Source organism: Miscanthus floridulus, chromosome 2 (genome assembly GCF_019320115.1).
Source record: "Miscanthus floridulus cultivar M001 chromosome 2, ASM1932011v1, whole genome shotgun sequence".
NCBI lineage: Eukaryota > Viridiplantae > Streptophyta > Magnoliopsida > Poales > Poaceae > Miscanthus > Miscanthus floridulus.
The window spans coordinates 12,612,815-12,627,812 of NC_089581.1; the positions used below are offsets into that span (position 1 = coordinate 12,612,815).

A 14,998-nucleotide genomic window follows, 5' to 3' on the forward strand; every position below is an offset into this window, starting at 1 on the left:
GTGTAAAAACGCTCAGCAAAGCCGCGGCCTCCAGTAGTGTTTGTGGACAACCAGATATGCTTGTATCAAGCATGTTTTAAATCGCGGGCTTATGACATTGAGCTGTAGACTGCTCCAGAAACTATAAAAAGCTATAGAGGAATGTGGCGAAAGCTGATTCATTTAGAAGATGCGCGAAGGGCGGGGTGCGAGCGAGTATGATGCCGCACATAGCTGATAGCCACAAAACCTTCCGAAGAACACCTCCAACAGCTTGATGCCTTTGATGATTCAAGATGCCAAGGATGAAGAAGACTATCACAATGGTTATTAAGGCCCATTGGTGATTGGATTTGGCTTTCGAAGCAGCTAGCTAATAGGTTGGTTTTCGAATAAGATTCAAATATCTGTATTTCCGTTATGATACAATGGAAATGGGTTCTCCTCGGTTTAAGAAGATGTAGTATGACACTCTTGTTTCATATATTACACGTACCTTTCAGTAGAGGTTCAAGTAGATTTAGGCACCTAGAATTAATTTCTCTTTCACGAGAGAGATTCCAACGAGGTTCCAAGCTCCAAAGAAAGACAAGTGTTGTGTCTTTGTCAATCTAGTGTTGTAGCTTTTCACCCAAAAAAGGGTATTGTAGCTTATATTAATTAAGGTTCCAATGCAACGCAAGCTAAAAGGAACGGTAAAGGAGGAAATCTGGAATTCCCTGCCGTCCAAACTTCCTCCCTTGATCAGGTGGTGGTGCCAACAACTTTCCCGCGACCAGTTTTTAAATAAAAAGAGAAGATGCATGCAACCAAGTGATAAACCATACTGTCCGCATTACATTATGCCATATACTACAAATTGGAGCATTTGTGCATGCACTCCTACTGCCAGCTGCTGAAAGGATCACAGCAAGCCAAGCCTGATATTTATTTTTTATATACAAAGGGCATACATACTAGCTAGAACTATTGTATATATAAGAACCGACCATGCACCACGACAGCAACAGTATACTATACGATAGATCATCTGTGACTCGTGACTCGTGAGGCCCATGAAGAAAGCATGCCTCTAATTAAACCAATGGGTGGTCTTTGAGTCCAAAGCTACTCCTCCTATATATAGCGCGTACAGGTGTCTTAACGTGGTGCACTAGTCTCAACCGTTCTCGCTTTCGTCGTCGATCTCGAGTCCAAGCTCGCCACCTGGGCCGTGAGTACATCAGCATGCAGGGACAGAAATCAGAAAGGGGTCGGTCAAGTACTGGCTGAAAACAATATGAAGTGAAATAATGGAGCTACTAGCAGGGACAGCATCTGGAAAAGAAGTGATCGATAATGAAGGAATACTACAAAAAGCGCGCGTAACTCTTACAAAAGATGCAAATTATTATGAGATTTGAGCGATAGTTGCTCGTGCGCTTTCGAATTATTACATACTCCGTATACCCAATACGGGTGTTTAACGTTTAGCTAGCTTAATTTGAGCATAAATGCGCTGTCTCTCGCTGTCCAGAATCCATAAGGTACTCAGCTTGGCTGTCAGCTTTAATTGATTCAATCGATAGAAAAACTGCACTTGTTCAATGAAAAATATTCTCCTTTTTTTTTTCTCTCTAAGAGCATCCTTGTAGATATGACGACGTTTTTTTTTTTATCTTTACTGGCAGTTTAGTAAACTGTTAGTGGGAAAGTCAAGTGTACTGACACCAGTTTAAAAATCGCCAGTGTAACGCAACCGCAAGTGTAAACTCTACTGACAACTGGCTTTAACGTTATCGCTTACACTGGTGGTAGGCTTAAGTCAATTGCCAAATGATTGAAACAAGAAAGAGACATGCATATTTCTAGAAAAATATATTCACTCAGCTCAACTATTTCAAATATCATTCTATATGAATAAATCACGAATAAACATCACAATCACTAACGTATAATTTAACATATAGATATGAGTAATTAATTAATATATTTTATAATAAACACATTCATCATCTAGATCTAGAGATCATGAAAATCTTGATCTTCCCTATTCATGGATGATGGTGGTGCTAGGAACATGTGAAGCTACCTAAAACAATACTAGGACATAATATAAACTATAGTTAATACGGTATTATACCCAAACAATATACATTTTCCATCCGTACACAAACCTAGGTCTAATTAGCCATAAGCTATGGATAATTCATCAAAAAGACATAGTAGGATAGATATTAACTAACCTTATTAAGAAACCCTCTTCAATCAAAGAAATAAAATCAAAACCTCTCTACTTGCGTTTTGTAATTTTTGAACCTCAAAGGAAGCCAACAATAAAAAAGGGCTTAGTCTAAATAGTGCTTCTCGGGGGAATAAGGCGTATTTATGGAAATATTTATACTAATCGTAGCTTAAAAAATCATCAGCGTAAATGGTTTTGCACATACGGTTTTCTTAAACTGTCGTCAATACAAATCATATACTCTTATAAAGCTAAACCCTATTAGAGATTTCTCTCAACATGCAAGCTATCCACATCAACAATCCACTAGAACTTGCAATTATAGCCAACTAGCACATGTAATTATAATAATTATCTCTTCTTTCACTAACATGCATTTAGTTGTCTACATCGATGTGTCAAACAATTCACAATAATTAATTTAAGATAGTTTCATTCATATAACTATAAATACAAATAGTCTAATTTCTTTTTAAATTATCTGAAATCCCGGCAACAACGCGCAAGATATTCTCCGGGTATATTTTTATTGAACACGTATCCATTTATAGTGGCCATTTATAGTGGCCGTAAGTTAGGTGAGCCGCCACTATGTAATGTCCTTTTACAAATCGCCGATGGAAACATGTCTACACTAGCAATTAATAGCCAGAGGCCCACACTTCAGTTTTTAGTGGCACATGTTCTTTTATGAACTGCTAGGGGAAAAAAATCAGAGGTCAACAAAAATTGTTTTTTTTATACTTAGGTCTATTTTGGCACGGCTCCTGCTCTAGCAACAGGTTCTGCATAGGAGCTGAACAAAACACTTAAGGAGGAGAAGCCATTTTTCAGTGAACAGTAGACGAGTTGGAGCCGTTTTGGGCTAAGCTAAAAATATAGGTTCACCTTAAGTGCTCTGGTTCTTTTGGAGGAGCATTTGACGAGGGACCGTGCCAAATGGGACTTAATGTTTTGTGTAGAATAAGTCTCTAGTGCAAAAATATTTAGGTATCCTGGATAATGTGCTATCACACACGGGGCTCAACGTCCGTCAGTTGCAAATTAGGTTAAGGGACCGATCCTACACGAAATGCAGAGTTTCCCTTCACTAACCATTACTCCCTCCATTCTAAATTATAAGTCACTTTGACTTTTTTTCATCTATTTTGTTATATATCTATACATATTATTATATTCAGATGTATAGCAAAATAAATATATAAAAAAAGTTAAAACAATTTATAATTTAGAACGGAGAAAATAATAATAAAGCACAACCGCTCAATGCGTCAACCCCGCTGCCCCTCTCTCCACAGTACAAGATCGAAATAATGTTACTAGTCACTACTATTCCTGTATTCCATTGAGAAAATGCTTCTAATTCACACAAACCAGAAGCAACTAAATTAAAGCCGCCAGTGCTTAATAAAGTGCTTGTAAATTAACGTCCGTGGCCAATTTTCACACGACGTCCATCTTATCCGCTCCAAATTTTTATTCCAGCATTTCGGGGTGCACAGCGCACAACACATAAAGCGTTGACACTGCCACTACGCTCATCACTCATCAGCAGTCATCACCGGCCTCCAGGAAGTACTATAAACCACTCTTTAGTCTATCACCGGATAAGAACTCCGGCGTTAAAGAAATTAAGAGAGAGTGGGAGAGAAGAAGACCGATCCGCCGATCCGGATTCCTTAATCTTTTTTCCAGGCGAATTCTATCAACCACACCACGCTGAAAACCAACCAGCTGCCGCAAAGCACTTAAAGCGGTTTAGTGGACGGAGCATGGATGGAAACTCACACATGGGGTGTTCCTGTTCCCTTGGCAGCAATGCTTTTGCTAGCTAGAGCAAAGGGAGCTTTGGACAGGAGCAGAAAAGGCCGCTTTTTTCTCCTTTGTTTCTTTTACATGTAGCGTCTGGATAGGCAGGCCAAAGGTTTGATTGGAACCATCGGCAAAAGCAAAGATTTCAGCTAGCGCGGATCTCGTGCGACCCGCCCGGCTTTCGTTTTTAAGGTTCTTCTTTGCTTTATTTGCGCTCTGCCAGTGCCGCCACCTCTTTTCCAGGCCCCCAGCTGCCCAGCAGCGATCGATCCATCGATCAGCAGCAGCGATCGGCGTGCGAGATAAGGAAGCAAGCCGCGGGAGTGACCAAATTAAGGCGACGCGCGCGAGACAGAGAGGAGAAAGGCCAGCGCGAGGTTGCCGTCAGGCATCAGTGGCGGATGAGCATACGGCGGAGGCGCATTGGGCGCGGCGGTTGCGGCGCCGGGAGTCTTCCTGTGCTCGTTGCGGGGTGAGGTGAGCAATGCAATGCGAGGCCGCGGCCGGCGGCCAAGCGGATCACGGCAGGTATAATGCTGGGATCCCGCGGCGTCACCGCACCACCCAGTGGTGCTGGTGTGAGTGTGTGACAACGGAAGCTGCGCGGATACAGATAGAGAGGGTGCTCGCGGAGCGCGGCGTGCTTGCTTTGCCCCCGACCCCCGGCGGCGACGTGTGTCTTCACTGCACCCGTGTCGTCGGGCCGGCCGCTCGTTGGAACGAAGGTCCTCATTTCTGAGAGGCTACAGCCGCTACTGGGGCCACTGCCGCCACTACTGGAGCGGAATAGAGATTGGAGGATGAGCGAGCGGACGAGCGACCTGTGGCCCAAACAAGAGCTGTCGTACGTAGTGATGGACAAAAGGAAGGATGTCACGGCCTATACAAATTTGAAATACGGTTTGTATCATACGCTGATCGTAAAAGAAAAAGGTTTGATGATCTTGTTGTTTATTGTACTCTGGTAGACCACTACTTAGCCGGCCACGTATGACGTATCCATCAAATTTAAATGTTGACACCTCTATTCCAAAATATAACAAATTTTAGTTTTTTTCCTAAGTCAAATTTCCTTAATAACTTATTAAAAATGAATCACTACACATCAGATTAGTCTCATTAAATCTGTCAAGAAAGGCACCTTGATAACGTGTTTAATTGGTATTATGGATACTAATTTATTTTTCACTACTTCAATGAAAGTCTTAGAACTTTGACATAGAGGATATCTAAATATCACTACTTCAATGAAAGTCTTAGAACTTTGACATAGGATATCTAAATATCTTACATTTATAACTAATGGATTACTACTTTCCACATCTTGCCATATTTAAGATGTTTCTTCTTCCCACAACTAATTTTGTTGACTCCAAATTCTCTCTTGATTTACCATATTTTTGCTGATTCAGTATTTTTAAAAAGAAGAAGGTCGATGCAACATTTTCTCGTTGACTCAACTTCTTTTTAGCCGTTCAACATTTTTTACGTGAGACATGTTGCTTCAACAATTACAATGGTTTAGCATTTTCTTGTAGAATCAACATCTTGTTATAAATTTGTTGACTAACAATGCTAATGACTTATAACATTTCGCAGCTTTTAAAAAAGGAAATTATAATTTTTGGATGACCAGTATTTAGGCTTTGTTTGTAGGGATATAGATTTGAGAATCTACTAACAAAATATCAATCCCACACCCACCCAAACATGATAGATTCCAGACTAGACAATGAAAATCCAACACACAAATTCTTAGGGTCCATTTGGGATAGAGATTCCTCAACATGATAGATTCCAGACTAGACAATGAAAATCCAACACACAAATTCTTAGGGTCCATTTGGGATAGAGATTCCTCACAAGAATCGTATATAAACTTTACATGAATTATATTAATTTTATAAAATTAATATAAGAACGGAGAAAAATTTTCACGTCCAAACAGAGCTTTAGATCCCGTAATCCAATTGAACCTAGCTTGTTTTGCAGCCATTGGTGCTGTTGCTGCCTCTCACAGATCACTGTGTTGACAGTCAGCAGCAGTTGCTTTTACCAACAGCCGAACAAGAATACTGAGGTTGCTTGCTTCTCTTAATACTGACGGCGCTTTCTATGAGCATTGGAAGGGAGCATCAGGTGCCGTCGTGCTTCGGAATGAAAATGGTGACTTGGTTAGATGCAGCGCCAAGTGGTACGGAAACTGTCTGGACGCCTTAACCATGGAGGCCTTAGCCTGTCGCGACGGACTGGTGTTGACGCAACAGGTGGGTGTCCAGCGGGTATGCCTGGAAACTGACTGTCAGGAGCTTTTGAAGCTGTGGTCAGTGGGTGAGAAACAACGCTCCAGCGTGGTGACGATTATGAAGGAAATCCGGGAGTTGAGCTCTTTGTTTTATGGGTTCAAGTTTTCTTTCATCAGTAGAACTTGTAACAAAGTAGCCCATGTTGTTGCGAAACAGGTCACGAGCGAAACACAGGTCGGGTGGTGGCAATTTGCACCGGACTGTGTCTCGGCCTTGATGGCTGCTGATTGTAATTCAGATATTGATCAATGAATACAGCCCATTGTTGCAAAAAAAAAAAAAATCGGATCGGAAAAGGAAAACATACAACAACTCTCACACAAGGTGTCAAAGCTAACTCTCACACGAGGTACAGCAAATGTTGGTGTTTACTGTTCACCCGTTCGCGGTGTCTTCGATAAGTCAATGTCGATGCTGGAGGCCTAAAGTTTCTGATCAGAACAGGGCCCCATTGTCTTTTTGGAGGCCCATTTCCAAGCACACCCTAAAAATAACTTTCTGATCAGAACAGGGCCCCATTGCCTTTATGGAGGCCCATTTTAAAGCATGCCCTAAAAATATCTGCAATGGATGGCCTGGAATTAAGCCTGGCCCGAGGCTGCTTTTGCCTTGGTCCCAGCCACCAAAACCTCCGTATCGATTTGGCCCATCCCCGCAGATGTAGTTGTCTAGTGGACCCAGGAAAAATAACACACGCGGTAGCCCGGTAAAGATGCACAGTGAAACAGAAAAATGTTCAATTAAGCAAGCTATAACTGGCATTCAAAATTCAAAGTGACGTCCCAAGACGGATGAGCTCAGATCGAATAAATTAATAACTTTTAACATTTGTAACACATTTGCATATCAACACAACCAGGCCACCAATTTATACATTGCCAGATCATATCATAAATATGGCACTAATTTAGTTCTGGCGAAGTATGAAGCGTGAACAGTCAGATCGTGAAATTCCGTGTCAATAATAAGGAGAGAAAATTGCACCAACCAACCAAAAGTAAGTCTGAATGTAAACTCAAGTGAATGACACTATCAGACTAAGATGGAGGAACAAGGTCCAAAAATTACTCATCTCTGGAATACACGTACACATGTAGAGCAAGTGAGCATCAGATTCACCAAGTCGCCAGAGTCTAGACTGGTATATCACACCATATAAATGATGACTTAGCTGACTAGGATTTATGAATGTTGCGAAATAAAGATCAAGATGAGTAACAAGTAAAGGAGCGAGCAGTGCTCCTGCTTCCCTTAAAGAAGAAAAAACAGAGATGAATATCAAGTTGGTGTGACTAGGATCTGTGAATACTTCAGAAGTTGATATCAAGACAATAAGATACCATTTCATCGATCAACACACTAAATAAATCTTATAGTGAGATAGCGAGTAAATAACTCAAATAATAGAAACCAAAGTTGAGATCTTACATAATTCAATAATCACATGGGCAAGCTCTGCTTTACATCATTGATGACAAGAGATACAAAAGCACACAGTTTAGTGGATCAACTCGACCCCCACAATATTAGTGATGCTATACTGGTAAAAAAAACAAAGCTTCAATGACAGCAGGCATCTAAGTGCCAATTAGTCCCACAAATAAGATTGCCAACAGGTAGTACTCCAGTTCAACAACTCTCTCACTACAGCCGTGTAGACCAATCTCAAGCATACAGGCATAACAGAATCTTGCAGCACAATTTATCTTCTTCCACTCTTTTTGGATTTACAGTTTCAGTATGATTCCTACAGTTTTATACAAACAAATGTGCTCAATTAGGAAAGCCAAACAAGCACACTCTCAAGCTGTTACCAAGAGCCTAGTCCCATTCAACACATGCAAGCACAATGTAATGCAGATCGTAGCGATAACCATGGACTTATCGCTCATATACCTCAAGACGCGCAGCCCACTGTCAACAACAGAGTCACTGCCCTTCCTTGCCCCATCCTGCAGCTTCCAAAGAACAAACTCCAGAAATGACCTCACTGTCTCAAATGTGACCCTCCCTGTAACGTCAAGCACAAACTTCCTGTTGCTAGGAACTGCCAATGTGCTCGACACCGTCTCCACCCACCCTTCCCCAACTCCATTGCCATTGCCATTACCACTGCCACTACCATTTGCATCCAATTTGCCATTAGTAGTGTACAGGGCATGGTGAGTGGTCTTCACCAAAGTCTCAACCGCACCATTGCACACTGAAACAAGCAATTCCTTGACCTTGGCATCATGTTTCGGATTGGTGAGGCCTTCGAAGAGCTGCTCGTAGGTGTTGATGTGGATGGTCTTGTCAATGAACTCCCTCACAGCGGTGCCCACAAAGACCTCAACCCAGTTGCTTATCGCCTTCCGGCACTTTCCAGTCGCAACCACGTTGACCCACATCGTCGGGGAGGAGGAGGACGCCTCCCCCTGAGGTGAAGGAGCGGCGTAAAAGGCGAGCACGAGATGGCGGGCGAAGCTCCCGGCAACCGCGGCCGCGAGGCGCTCGCCTGAGTCGGAGAAGAGCTTGTCTACGAGACGATCGGAGAGGGCCACGGTACCGCCGGATCCGGGCCCGGAGCTAGAGGATCCCGCGCCGCGAAGCATCCCGGAGGTCACCGCCTCGGACAGGGTGGAGACGGTGGCGGAGACCTCAGGGGAGGCAGCGAGCTTGGCCAGCTGCTTGACGCTGCGGGGGACCTCGTCCGCGTCGGACCGGACGAAGTCGGCCAGATCGGAGGCCACCAGCGCCGCGGTGTCGGCGGACGACGCGGCGGCGTCAGCGAAGGCCGCGATGGCGGCGGCGAGGCGCACGAGGCGGCGGCGCCGCTCCGCGACGGCCGGGTGGTGGTAGATCTTGTACGCGCCAACGGCCGCCGCCGCGCCGGCCGCGGCGAGGAGGATCCAGCGGCGGCGGCGGCGGGAGAAGGCGACGAGGCGGTCCATCCGCGGTCGTCCCGGTCGCCGGGCGATAGGGTTAGTTGGGGAGGCCGCGTGGAACGGTACGGCGGTGAGCGTAGCGTGCCGGGTTAGTGTTTTGTGGGAGCTGTGGCTGTGGCCCGCGGCGGTTGTGCACTTGTGCTCCGGGCTCCGCTCGGTGTGAACTGTCAAGCCGTGTCGGATGAGTCCAGGACTCCACGAACGCGTACCCCGTAGTGTGTGCCACGTTTTTTTCAGTCTACGTTTCCTATCCACATGATGACTAGATTTTGAATGATTTGAGATAAAAAAAAATTAGGATACACAAGTTCGAATAAATCTGAAGACTACATCATGCTTGTGATTTGTGTATATCACCAAAAGACTACATCATGTTTATATATTTATGTACATCACCAAAAGATAGTATCAGATATTCATATCATGTATGCTTTATAATCGTAGCATACTGCATAATGTGATTCTATGAAATATGATTCTATCATCCCGATCGCATGTGATTTGCATTGCTTTTTTTAAATAAAAAAAAATTGTCCAGTTATGAGGATAAGTGAAGATATTACTTCTATTTTTTTTCTATAATAATCAAGACAATCATATTTGATATCTCTTAGAAAGCGTCAACTTAAAATGTTAGACAAATACCATTGTAAGTTTGTATTATCTTTCTATGCCTCATTTTAAATTATCAGCATGGTATTAAACTATTTATATTGTAATACGTGTAAGCTTCCAACTTAATCTTTAAATTAAAGATTTATCATATTATTTAGTGCATGTATACTATTATTTAGTGCATGTATATGGAATTATGCTACAAATTTTGTAATCTTCTACAGAATTGGTAAATGGGTTTATCAATTTGTATATGAATATTTTTGTGTGGCATACCCTTAGGTAAAATTCTAGATAAGCCACTGCCAAAGATGCCACACGATGGCTGGGGCCTTGATGCGGAGCTAGCGAGGTGGCCGTCACCACTCTCACCATGCGAGGGCAACATCTTTACCGTGCAGCAGCGCATCTAAGACTCTTTCTTCTTAGCCTCACCATGAACATCGACGCCAACATTTTTGCTCTCAATCTGCCGGCACAGGCCACCTTCCACCTCTTCCTCCTTCAATTTGACTTCATCCATCCTTGTTCAAATCCATTATTATTTAGATGGATCAGATTGGTCTGAATGGTTTGATTGGCTTCGTTCTTTGATGTCCATGGAAATCTGATTTGTTCAAATTTGTTCTTCGATTAATACTATGGCAATCCTGAATTAGGTGCATAACTATGTGAGTGTAGCATCTCCTTTACGCGATTAGTCCTCCACAGTGGCCTTTATGATCAGGGGCAGATCTATAGGGTATGTCAGGTATGCACCAGCATATCCTATAGTCCAGTCCATCACGATATATCGATCTATTTCTATTTGTGAAAATATCTTGACGCCTCACCTGCTTCCATCTTTGCCTCACAAGTGTAACACCCTCGGTGTTACGCCCTAAACAAATTACCAAACCATGTCATGTGCATCATATTTATGTGATAGTGCATGTGATGGAAGGTGTAGATAACATTTTTGTAACTTCAGATGATCAATAAAAATGTTAAATGATAAGCTATTCCATAACTCATATGTATCAAGTAGGGTTTAAAACTAATTTTTATTGAATAAAAATACTATAGAACATATATGTGGCGCTTAAATAAAGTTGGAGTATGGACTTTGTAGATGATAATGAAATCCTTGTTGTTGAAAATAACATTGCTAGCCAACATTTCAAATATCCTAGAATTGCAATTTGGAATCAAATTCAGCTCATAGACTTAGAAGATTTTTAAGTATATAGACAGCTAGACAATGTCATGTTTGGCAATTTATTTTGCGAAATTGGGTTAAGGTGTTATATTTTAGCTCGGTTTGGTAGCCTCATATGCCATCTTGAGCATGGTGAAGATGGTTTAGGTCTAGAAGCAGCCGTTTAGTTGTTATAGGTGCTTTAAAATGCGTGCACGACATGTTCTTAAGTTGGTTGGCCGGGTGGACTCGGTCACCATGCTCCGGCGCATGCCGTCGCCGCACTGGTCGCTCGCGCATGCGCGCCCTGCCGCGCATGGCCGGCCGCGGCTACCTCTGGCCTGGTCGCCACTAGCCTCTACTGCGCAGAGCCGCCGCTGCTGCTTGCATGGCCGTGCGGCACTGCTGTCTGTCCCGTAGCGCTGTCGCACTACCGGCCTGTCCCGCGCCGGGACGCAGTCGATGCCAGTGCTGTCGCCTCACCATTACGTCCGCGCTTCTCTCTACACCTCTGCGTCATTGCTGGCCCTGTTCGAGGCCACCACTGCCGCGCGCACGTGGCCGTGCTCGCCGTCACCTTGCCATTTATGGCGCTGCTCTGAGCGGGCCATGGCCAGTCCGGGACGCGCGCGCTTGTACTTTGCGCCTACGCGCATGCCTTCCCGATCGCACCGAGCACGTCCCACCAAGGCGAGGCCATGTTGTGCCACCTACCGGCCTGTCTCTCTCTCTCTCTCTGCTGCCACCGTCGGAGTCATGCCCCACCAATTGACCAGCGAGTAGACATCTCCTTTCAATTCCATGCGCCTGCGTCTCCACCATCAAGTCCTCTTGCTGCTAGACCCTACCCCGCCTTGAATGACGCCCGGTCGAGCTCCAATTTGGTGTTTTTTTGCCGCCGTGCCGATAAGGCCGCGTCCAGCCGTGGACGAGGGCAGCCCTCCTACCGTCCCTTCCAAGCCAATTCACCTGCGCCACTAGTTTTGCCTTGCCTCCCTCTCCAGCTTGCGCATGCTAGTGGAACCGCTACCGCCTCCTCGTCACCGCTGAAGCGACCGCGCCACCGCGGTACGCCATCGTACGGCTTGGCCACACATGGCCACACCTCCTCCATCATCCTCCACCCTAACCATCACCTTGGATAGGTCCATGGTAGTCTACTGATGCTCCCTCGCTAGCTAGTTAGGTTCTTAGGTGCTCTCGATCGCCGGGGCAGCTGCGCTGCCGCCGCGGACGATCGCGCATCGCTGCAGCTCGCTCTAGCGCGTCCCGCTGCCCCGCGTTGTTGCTTGGTGTAGGCGGTTGGACCGTAGTTGAAGGTTGGCCTGATCGACGGGCCAGTGCGAGCCTCGGGTGGCTGGCATGGTCGCACCGTGTCATCACCCATCGCGCCGCCGTGCGCTGAGTCGCTGGGGGTGCGCGCGGGTGAATTAGGGAAAAGCCAAGGGGTTAAGTGAGAAGGTATGAGAGAGAGGAGAAAATAGTGTTAGTACTTAGTTGTAAATTGGGAGGAGTTCGAGATCTCTTTTACAAAATCGCCAACGCGCGGGGGACTCCCCCGTCGCGGGCCGCCTCACGAGCGGGCCACTGCGCGCTCGCGATGTCGCGCGGGCCGCACATGTGGGCCGCACGGGAGATTTAGTTTTCTTTTTTCATAAGGAATTAGCAATTGTTTTCTAATTTAATTTTTGAGCTGATCTTTGGTAAATTATATAAAATCATGTAGGTGTCCAAAAATTATGAAATAAATTTTGTTAAGTTTCTAAAATTATGCTCTATCGGTTGGTGTATTTAGTTTATGTTTATACCTGTTGACATTAGGAGCTATTAGATCATTTTAGGATGCTTAATAATATTAAGTTAATTATTATAGAAATTTTTATGGTAAATTGATCATAGCTTTAGTCCTAGAATTTTTTAGTAGCTTCATTGTATTATTATGTGCTCACTGTAATTTTTGTAGCCTTAGAATAGACCAAGCATTAAGGTAGTTAAATGCTCTTCATTTCAGTATACATTAAATCATTAGTGGAAATAAAGATATACCCTTAAATTACAAAACTAAGTGTTTGTTAGTTGAATCCAACACCTTGCTTGATGAAGATGATAATTAGCTTAGTATCTTAGTCATTAGAGCAAGTTTAGTAGCTTGGTATGCGCATTCTTAGTTTAAGAGTTGTTGTTGCCTGAATGTTAAGTGTTGCATCATCATCGCATGCATGTAGAGAACAAGTTGGCAAAGATCGTGACCACCGGCGATCACGAGATCGAGGAGATCATCGAGGAGTACGAGGAGGAGATTCTTGTGCAGGAGGAGGTCCTGGAGCCGCCACTGACTGACTCAGCTGACACCGCACCTATCCAAGGCAAGCCCCGATGCATAACTTCTATTTTATAATTCACCGTATATATATGTGTTGTGCATTTACGTTATAGGAATTTTATGAAAACCACATGCATAGATACACCTGTCCTAAGAGTCTTACTAGTGTAGGTTTGAGTAGAAGCTATGCTTAGGTCATTGGTAGCGTGAGTAACCTGCCGTTGCTCATAATAGGAAATTATTATTACTCTCATAATAAAATGATAAAAGGAAAAATATAGGCAGGGCAGGGATATAGTATGGGAATTGGTGGGTGTAACAGGTTGTGTCCCATGACCAACGGGGCTTAGCTTGGGTTACACTATTTTCTCTGTTCGTGTCGATTAAGGACCGTCCGTTGCTGTGGATGGTAGTCAGGTCATAGACTTATTGAAAGGACCTAGGATGCCGCCTAGAGGGGGTGAATAGGTGTTTTTGAAAATCAACACCTTTAAATGCGGAAACAATTAGAAAAGGGAGTTTCCAAAATGGAAACTCCAAATTAAGAGTAATACCACCCCTCATAAGTTAGCCATAGAGTAAACAAGGTATAAAGAATATATCTAGAAGCTACAACCCTACAACACAAAGTTAGAACAGAGATCAAATAATATTCAGCCTTGAGCTCTAATACTGGATGTGTCTGGTATACACGATTTCTGCAGATCAATCCCGAACTTGCTCCTTTCAATTTCTATCTTCAAACCAAACTACAGGTACCTACTAGAGATGACAATATACATAGAGAACCTACACAAGAGCTGGAGCAACACAAATATCAAATGAAATGCGAATTAAGACACGATATTTGTTTTACCGAAGTTCAAACTCGTTTGAGTCCTACTCTCCGTTGAGAGGGCTGCGGGCGACCCAGTGAAGGTCAGTCCTAAAGGGTACCACGAAGGTCACTCTAGTCGGAGTCTTTTCCAACTCCTTTTCCTCCTTCCACTAGTTGATTCCAAGACGGCGGAATCGACCGTTACAAAATTTCCGAGGCACACCACTGAAGGGACCGTAACGCCTAAGAGGGGGGGGGGTGAATTAGGCAACTTAAAACTTTAACTCTAAACTATGGCCTCTTTTTCTACCCCTAACAAAACATATGTAAAAGATAAACTATCTAAATGTGCAACTACGGTTTTTCTAGTGTGTTGCTATCTCTACCGCAAAAGGAGTAATGTAATTAATGTAAATGCGGAAGCTAAAGATCAAGGTAGAGATATGCAAACTCTCGTCGACGACTCTGGTATTTTTACTGAGGTATCGAGAAGCGCGCAAGCTTCCCCCTAGTCCTCATTGGAGCCCCTCACAAGGGCCAAGCTCCTGGTCAGGTAACTCTGTGGATAGCCTTGGGCCTTTCCCACGCGCAAGTGGGTCTCCGACATGCCTTTCGGCAAGCCTCTCCCGGATGCTCCCCGCCGTCTTCACTATCAAGCTTTCAGCCAAAACACTGCGGGCCTTGTTCCCTCCGGTACATGGTGGCCGGCCATACCACAGACACGGTTGGTGTGATCTCACAAGACTACAAGCCCCTTCAATGTACAACAATGGTGCGCGCAAGCACCGAGTGGTAAGAGGTATGCAAACCTCACTAAA

General features: G+C 44.3%; 1 protein-coding gene across 2 annotated transcripts; it reads right to left on the reverse strand.

Moving 5' to 3' along the window:
- Window positions 1-7,676: 7,676 nt before the first annotated feature.
- Window positions 7,677-9,368, reverse strand: LOC136537953 (protein PHLOEM PROTEIN 2-LIKE A10-like). Of its 2 annotated transcripts, XM_066529929.1 has the most exons (2): window positions 8,218-9,368; window positions 7,677-8,068 (listed from the first exon to the last, which is right to left on the reverse strand). In XM_066529929.1, the coding sequence occupies exons 1-2, from the start codon at window positions 9,252-9,254 to the stop codon at window positions 7,987-7,989; spliced, it is 1,119 nt and encodes a 372-aa protein (XP_066386026.1). In that variant the 5' UTR covers window positions 9,255-9,368; the 3' UTR covers window positions 7,677-7,986. The 2 variants fall into 2 exon arrangements, with proteins under 2 accessions (XP_066386026.1, XP_066386025.1); XM_066529928.1 differs by having other exon boundaries at window positions 7,678-9,368.
- Window positions 9,369-14,998: the final 5,630 nt, after the last annotated feature.

Bases quoted from the DNA above. Each gene is read 5' to 3' on its own strand.
- LOC136537953 (XM_066529928.1), bottom strand. From the start codon at position 9,254: ATGGACCGCCTCGTCGCCTTCTCCCGCCGCCGCCGCCGCTGGATCCTC.